Source organism: Triturus cristatus, chromosome 4_1, assembly GCF_964204655.1.
Source record: "Triturus cristatus chromosome 4_1, aTriCri1.1, whole genome shotgun sequence".
In the NCBI taxonomy this organism is placed as follows: Eukaryota; Metazoa; Chordata; class Amphibia; order Caudata; family Salamandridae; genus Triturus; species Triturus cristatus.
The window spans coordinates 1,200,383,428-1,200,392,255 of record NC_140585.1 but is presented as its reverse complement, the minus strand read 5'-3'; the positions used below and the strand labels follow the sequence as shown (position 1 = coordinate 1,200,392,255).

General features: G+C 37.6%; 1 protein-coding gene across 2 annotated transcripts in view; it reads right to left on the bottom strand.

The window, feature by feature from the left end:
- Nucleotides 1-2,050: 2,050 nt before the first annotated feature.
- The window catches only part of SLC4A8 (solute carrier family 4 member 8), a 544,868-nt gene continuing 538,090 nt past the window's right edge, over nucleotides 2,051-8,828 (bottom strand). Inside the window, exons 24-25 of one of the 2 annotated variants that reach the window (XM_085654496.1) lie at nucleotides 4,372-4,473; nucleotides 2,051-3,712 (exon numbers count right to left, since the gene is read on the bottom strand). In XM_085654496.1, the coding sequence (XP_085510622.1) occupies nucleotides 3,700-3,712; nucleotides 4,372-4,473 (115 nt within the window). In that variant the 3' untranslated portion in view covers nucleotides 2,051-3,699. The remainder of the gene's footprint in view (nucleotides 3,713-4,371; nucleotides 4,474-8,828) is intronic. The other variant, XM_085654497.1, reaches the window with a different exon arrangement.

The following is an 8,828-nucleotide window of genomic DNA, read 5'->3' as shown; positions in this document are numbered from 1 at the left end:
TCTTGCTACGAAACATTTTGTGCTTTAAAGTTACAACAATGTAGTCTTAACCCTACTTCTACCAGAAAATAATAAGGAATAAGGAGCAAAGTACCTTCATAAGCAAATTATCACTGATATTGTATAATATGTTGGGTGCTAACACTTGCACTGAAGCACACTATCCGCAAACCGAAGATCTATAAGCATCTTCTAGCTGCACGGGCCAGGATTTAAAGTTTAAACTCCAGCAACGTCAAAATCTTTGACAGAGGTTACATTGAAAACTGAAACCAACTGGATAAATATGAAAACTTTGCTGGGTTTTGATAAATCATATTCTAGCTCAGTGTGTCTACATCCTTTACAGCTTCCTCTAAGATTTCTTAATTCCTGGTACCCCAGTTCTACACCCTAATTCCCTGACATTACAGTTGCAAAACCTCTTATTATGATACCCTGGAATGTGCCATTCTACTGCAATGCAAAAGACATATGATGTCACCGACTGTTTACAGCCTTGTGTCAAGCCACTAAATGATGACAGCCTTCTGTGACATTAGTGAAGTATCACAGACATTTATGACATCACAAAATTGTGTGGCATTACTGCATGGAAAATGGTGTTTGTAACAGAGATTACTGGAAATTGTTAAATTTAAAAAAGCGTTGTGTTGCATTACTGTAATGATTTCAGGTATGTGAGGAATCACTGACTGATCACAGTCTATTGCAACGGAACAATTACTTTCCTATCTAATATCACTAATTACAGTCCAGTGTGACATCACTGAAAGAATACATCTTTGTGTGACAACAGAGTGATTACAATCTTGTATAACAAACGTTGTAGCTTAGGTTACAGCACTGAATGATCACAGTCTTGTGCGAAATCCCTGAATATATACAGCCTTGTGTGTTATTTTTTACATGATTAAAAATGAACATGACATAATTAATGCACCCTAGTGTACCATCTCTGAATGACTAAAGCACATGATCTTATAATAGTTATTATTATTAGCATTAGTATTACATATAGATTACAGCCTAAAAAGATATCACATTCTGGTTAGAGTCTAGAGTAACATCATTGTATCACAGCAGCTCAGTGTTGGACAGTTTACAAGAGCATTGTATTCGTGTGCCTTTATCTAGTCTCAGTGTGAGACATTTGACCTCTAACAGCCATCTGTGTGATATCACCAAATGGTTAAAAACTAAGGTGACATTACAAAGATATTACAGCATTGAGTGACAACACAGAAATATTATAACACTAACTGACATCAAAGACCAATCACAGCCTTGTGTGACATCACAAAATGAAAACAATCTTGTACGACATCAGTGAACAAATCAATGGATGAGTACAGCCAGTGAGTAATTACAACATTGTGTGACCTTGCTTACTAAATACATCCAATGACAATAGCGTGACTGAAAAACACTGAATAAGTATATCCTATATTATGTAATTTTAACCGGATGGCGCTGTAGACGAATAATGGCATGGTCTACCTACAGTTGTGGGTGATATCAGAATCCGATTACAGAACCATGTGAAATGACAGTCTGAGTACATTACTTAATGACATAACAGACTAATTACTGTTTTGTGTAACATTACAATTTGATTACATTCTTTAATGACACCACAGTCTGATTTACTGCTTTTTGTGACAATACATTCCTTTGTGACATTATGCTCTTATTACAGCTTTTGATGCACTTACAGACTGATTACAGTGCTTTGACATGATAGACTGATAACTGCCTTTTGTCAAATTACAGTGTGAATACACTCTTTAGTGGTATCAGAGTCTTGCTACAACCTTTTGTATTTCAGTCTGATTACAGCACTTATTGGCTTTGGAGACTAATTACTGCCTTTTGTCACCCTAAAGTCTGATTACAGCCTTTTGAAAAGTCACAGACGGATTACAGTCTTGTAGAATTATAACTTGATTACAGTGTTTTGCAGACTTACAGGGCTTTGTGAAATTGTAAACTTTGTGTAAAACAGTGTGAGGCTACAATGTATTAGTTTAAGTATGAAATACAATAGACATTGCTTTTATATCTTTTATTTAGCTCTGGCTCAGTAAAAGCTGTAATGAGCTTTTACAAATAATAAAACATATGTACAAGCCTTTGGAACTTGTTTAATGTTTCTGTAGAATATTAACAACAGAAAAGAAGTTGTACCAGCCATCAATGAAAATGGAGCTATCATCACTGCTCTGCAACCTAGAACCCACCTAAAAGTAACTGACTCGCTTTCACTGAACCTTTGCTTATCTCTCTCCATCTCTTTGATGTCCAAGTTAATTTTGCTTTAATCTAAATATATGGACCCCGTAAGAAATACACCTAGACACCCAGACTCGACTTAGAAAATAGTTATTTAATAAAACTGTTTCAAATGCTCACTCACTATTATTTCTTTCTAATTTTCATTTTCAAAATGGTGGATTGTTCCTTGGAAAATCCAATGTGTACCTCCAAGTTAAGCATCCAATAACTAGGTTTTGAGAAAAGGACAATTTTTAAGTTCATTGTATATTTAGTGAGCTGTCAAAATTCTGTCACAGTGTAGAATTTTCAAGTCAGGCATTTTGAGAACACCCGCCAGGGACCAGTTATGACAGTTAATATTAAAATATAGAATATATTATTGATGAGTCACAATTTGGGTCATTATTTCTGAATTTCTAAGACCCATATTTGGCATTTCGATGCAGGCAACAACAGAGTTAATGAGAAACGCTGATCAGAATACCAAGCCCAGTTTCAGAATTATAAAATCTAATCCGGAAATCCCCAATTAGATTCCCAAACACAATTAACAAGCTAACTCTCTTTTTCCCCAAAACATATCTTATTCTAAATTTTGTCACAAGATTTGCAAAATCCAGTCATGAATTTGAATCCCAGCAAACATCATTTGAGAGTTCCAAATTTCGAAAATGAAGTGGAACTCTTGCAAATATGACTTACAATCCAAACCCTTAATATTTTCAAACGTTCTACACCTTTACAAGATTTAGTCACTTGTCTCAGCAAAGGTGATGGGACCTATTCACGAACCTTACCAATTTCTGATTTTAGATGTACAGTAATTGGAAGATTAGTGAAAAAGATTCCACACATCATCTTTACACGTGGAACACAAGAGCTATGCCAGAGAATTTTCTTAAAGTTATGCATTCAGTCTTATAACACTTACAAAACATCATTACTCAACCTTCATTCTACAAAAGTGGTGAACTTGATATACATTGTTGACTTCAAGAGCTATGTGTCTTGTCTGTTTTCAGTGCAATTGAAACACACCACAATTTGTTAGCTATTAAGTATGTACAAGTTAGGCAATGAATTTGTTAGGTTGAGTAGATCTATGATGTTTTATTCACATACTGATTAAACCACAAGTGAATAATGCCTTCGAATAACCCCATTAATTAATAAGTGCTCTACTTGAAATTTCTCAAATAGTTGTGTGCCATGGGGCCGACAGATCAGAGGAGAACACATTCTCTTCAAAGCACACACAGACACACACACACATTAAGCAACAGCTTTGGAATGGCTTCAGTATGGATCCATGATCTGTATCAATGACCAGCGATGTCTCTTTACAGTTGACCACTTTGTCCATGCGACTTGGAGATTCCCTGAGTCAGCTGACGGACCATTTTTCCTCAAAAGCTAAGTTACCTATTTGAAGAAACTACAAACAAATTGGAGTTATCAGGAGTTTTATAGGAACAATAGCAGGCAGAAAAACAATTGATAACAGGTATAAAAACAATTGCCTAGTTCCCTGGTTACAATAAGAACTATATTTCCTTGAATACATAAAATCACATTTATTCTAGTGTCATTACACAGATCTTGGATTCAATATGAGACATAGAGGAGTGATACCATGTCTAAACATAAACAAAATCCTCAAATGTATAACTATTTATTCTTGTTATAAAATAGTTTTTACTCTTTTTAATGAAAAACACCAGTGACAGCAACAAGTCCCAATCACCAATTTTGCTCCACCTCTCCAACACCATTTACCCATAACCCCTGCAGTGTATGCAATGATAACATTGTTTTGAGAGTATTGGATGGTGGTGGGAAGATGAGAATTACCATCAAGGGGTTTAAAATCCTCATATGACAGAGTGGGCAACTTAGTGACACCATTTACACAGTTTTTTTTGTAGTTTGGGCATTTTTCATTTTGTCCCCAAACTTTTCTCTTATGCAGTAATGTCTTGATTGGGTTAACTGAGTTTCTACCTAGTTTACTGATTGATATTAATGAAAACTATTTCAAAGGCCCCATTTCTTTACTATTACTAAATCTGAAGGTAACAGGCAATACCTTCTTACCTTCTATCCTTGGATTTTGAGCTTTCTGCGTTCATGCTGAGTGCTTTCCATACTGTTGTTTTAGGCATTTCATCCGAGATGTTAATCTCTGATGGATCCCCCCTGAAAGAAACAATTAACACTGAATTATATCGATCACCGCTAGGTCCTCCAAACGATATGTTTGTTACCACAATAACAAATCACATAATCTCCATCAACCAATCGTATCTGAACATGTTATTCTCACTACAAATTATCTTATTGTACTGTCAACTGCTTCTGGAAACATTCCAAGCATGTACTATCAAAAATAAAAAAGCATGTTCTACCTATATCAGAGCCATCATAATGCAGAGCAACTAAAACATGGCTTAAGTCTGAGTCATACAAAGGAGCATATTTATACAAGAGTACTCGTTAGACTTCGCTTGAATTTATTGTTGCTTAAAAGGAATTACAAAACATTGCAGCACTATTCAGAGTACCCAGCACACCTAGCAAATTTCCACATTACCCTAGCTTGTCACAAGTTGTTACTTCAACAGAACCTAGCCTATGTCAGAAACAGCAGATCAGTCTCACACCACACAATCCATGTACAATAAAACAGCACCCATGCTGAGTGCAACCAAGCCACCAATCAAGTTTCCTGATCTCAGGCCATCGAAAAGCAACATTTTGCTCATCACACAATTCTGTAAAATCAAGGAAAGAGTGAGCTTGCTCTTTGTTATCTGCTTGTGAGTACAAAGTAAGGGTTACAAAGGCATTGTAACCATGATCATAACCATAATATTGATAGCAACATATACTGAAGATTTGTGAGCATTCAAAAAGGATGCCTTTCCTCCCTAAGCAAACACTAACGTGCTTTTTTATTGATGCAGACCATTCAAAACCATAACGCATCTAGATCCAGGTGATAGTAATGAATGTTAAGACAACTAATTTGCTGATACAGAATCCATTACAATTAAGCCACTACATTTCTAATTTCACACTGCTATAACAACATCTTCTACAACAAGCAGGTCTTTTGCAACCCTGACTCATCTAAAACATAACCTTGTCCCTTAACATAAATCTAATCTCAATCATTACTTTACATGAAGATAGAACACTCTTTAGCCCTAAATCTAACTCTAAACCTAATACTTTCTGTAAGCCGTAGCCAACTTTCACCTTAATTATCACTCTTAAACTTACCTTAACTGTAAGACTCAAAATAAAAAAAATAAAAAAACGAGCTTTATTCGATTTTAAACATTAAAATCATAAAAGCAGGCATATATTAAAAAACCAAAAGTATATCAACATAAATTATATACAACATTCATCAATGCACGTCTCATGGGTATAAAGTCCTGAAAATTCATAAAGTGCATGTAGACGATCTGTAGTTCCTAAAACAAACCATCTCACCCTAAATAATGCCATCCTGTTACGTATCTTGCGATTTAGTTATTTAGGCATTTCCTAGTCCGCAACACACTTTTAAAAAAAAACACCACGGAACCAATACAATAAGAATTTCCCAACGTCTGTAAATGCACGAGGACAGGGCGACATTGCCTCCATCCTCCCGGTTTTAATAGGGGTATTATCCATCTACGCCTTTCATTACTGTAAAATTTACAGAATAAGATTGCATGTAATGTAGATTGTAATGAAATATCACAGGGGCATCGGCAAAGTTCCCTTGACCTGTCATTAATGGCTGGAAGGGTAATCAGACGATGGAAAGTCCCAAATCTAAATCTTGTTAGCAAATATCTATCGTATCCGCCCGTTACACATAATAGATATCATTGGATGTCACATGTTATAGTGATTATTTGGTGATTGACCACCATAGGTTTATTCATCTCAAGAGTTAACCTATTTTCTTCTAAGTGGATCATAAAAACTTTTTAAAAATCCTTCCGGTTGATAGAGTTCATGTTATTGGGTGAGGCGAAGAACTCTGGGTGTCCGATATCCTGCATAATTTCTTTTACATATTTAAGCCATAAAAGTTTGCCGGCGTTCTCTAATCTCGTAGCATCCGTTATTATTTCCCTGTTAAGGCCAGTACTGGCCGAAGTCCAAATTCTATGCCACAGCAAAATCGGTTGAACCTTAATTAAATCAGAGCTGTATACGACTCCTAATTCGCTGTGAAAGTTAAAAACTGGGGCACTAGCTGGGACGGCTAAAATAAATCTTAAAAAGGCATTTTCAATACGTTGAATTGATGTACAATCTTGAAAACTCCAAATGCCTGACCCATAAACTGCTATGCTCACGCATTTTGCTTGGTAAATTTGTAATAAAATTTCAGGTGGCCTTTCCCCCAATTTTTTTGTAAAATTTATTAAAGCCTCGATGGACTTCATATAAAGTATACTCCTGGCCTTAACAGCTGGAGCCAAAGAGCCAGTTCTGTTAAAAAGGACACCCAGATAACTGAATGAGTTGATGGTTTCCACCCTGCACCCCCCCGCCTGGTAACTTCTATAATTATTTTTCCCTCTCCCACATGACATAACAAAGCTTTTCTTTGCATTCAGCTATAAACCAAGCCTATCCATAAAACTGGTGTAAAAGGAAAGCGCCCTCTGTAGGCCAATCTGGGTGCGAGCCATAAGTACCGCGTCATCGGCATAGAGGAGAGGCTATCGGACGCATATTTACAGATGGTGGATCCCTAGTGTGTGACACCAACTCCTGTTCCAGAGCGTTAGTGTATAATGTGAACAGGAGTGGTGCCAGAATGCAACCTTGCCTTATGCCCCTCCACCTTGAATGGCGCAGTGCACTTACCCTTTATTCCATGACGGACTTTTGCAGTGGCTCCAGAATATAACTGTTTTAAAAACTGAATTAAAACAGGGTCAAATTTCAGTTCGTTAAGAACTTCCCACAGCTTATTATGAATTACACAATCGAAAGCAGCTGTGAGGTCAACGAAGGCCAAATAAAATTTCCCTGTTTTGGCCTGCGTATATTTACCAATTAAAATACTAAGGTTCAAAATCTGCTCGTTGGTTCCTAAACCAGCTCTAAAACCATACTGGACGTCACTTAAAATACCGTTTTCTTCGGTCCATGCCTTTAATCGAACTAAAACAAACCTGCCTGCTACCTTCATTAGGGAGTCCAACAAAGATATTGGGCGGCAGCACGCAGGGTTCTCCCGCTCACCCTTTTTAAAAATGGGGACTATAATTGATTCAGACCATGTACCTAAAAATCCCTTTTCGCAACACGCTAGTAAAACCCTGGTTAAAATGGGACCCCATACCTCCAGGTTTGACTTATAGAGATCAATAGGTATCCCATCAGGGCCGGCAGCCTTCCCACTCTTGCTTGCCTTTACTGCCGCATTAACATCTTGGAGTAAAATATGAAACTTAATAGGCGTAAAATTCTGTTTTGCCCTCTCTATATCTTGACTCCGGTTTACTTCCTCTGTGTCTCTCTGTTTTGAGTAGACATTTGTAAAAAAGTCTATCCAAGTTCTTTCCTCAATAGCCACCTCAATTGATGGTGCATCCAAATTATTATTGAGGAATTGGGCGTTCACTGCCGACCAGAATTTCAGGCTGTCTTTACTCTCAGCGGCATCACATCCACGCCTTGTCTTTCAAACTGGCACCTGATTAAAGATCTGCATAATGATTTCTCTACACCACCTCTCTTTGCGTTCAAAAAAGAAAAAAGCATAGCGAATTTCATCGTAAGAGCAGCTTTGCCTAAACAGCAGCCTCCTACCTTGAGAGGTTTACTAGCCCTACCCCCAATTGTTGGGCACCACAGATGCGGGTCTTGCGTTTGTTGTGAACAAACCCTTGAAGGCGATACATTCACCTTTGATAGCATTCATTGGAAACATGATACATTCACTAACTGTAGGACCAAGAATGTCGTGTACGCAGTCACATGGCCATGCCCCAAACTGTATATAGGTAAAACCACTCAGGAAGTACGACAGCGCATCACTCAACACAAGTCGAGGATTCGACGGAAAGTAGAAAATGCTCCGCTAGTAAGTCATTGGAGCTTGATGAAACATCGTGAAGAAGACTTTAAGTGGACAGTGTTGTCCAAAATTGAGAAAGACCCACGTGGCGGTGACCTGGAGGGACTCTTGAGCCAACGAGAGTCATTCCTCATCATGAAATTCAATACAACGACTAACGGTCTCAACGAAATAGCTGAGATATATAGACCGATTACGACTTGAATATGACCTGATCATCGTCCCAACAGTAATGGACATAATAGCGCTTGTACATCAGCGCGGCTTTGGTTAATCAAGTTCACCGTTTTTCCAATAAATTTTAAGTCGGCACCATTCCGATAGAAAAACTACATTTCCCACTCCTCTGTCAAAAAGAACTACAACTCCCATGAGTCTAGGGCAACACTTCGACCCGGCTATATCCATCGCATTTACTTCCTGGATAGACGAGGAGTCCCTGATGCGGCTGCAC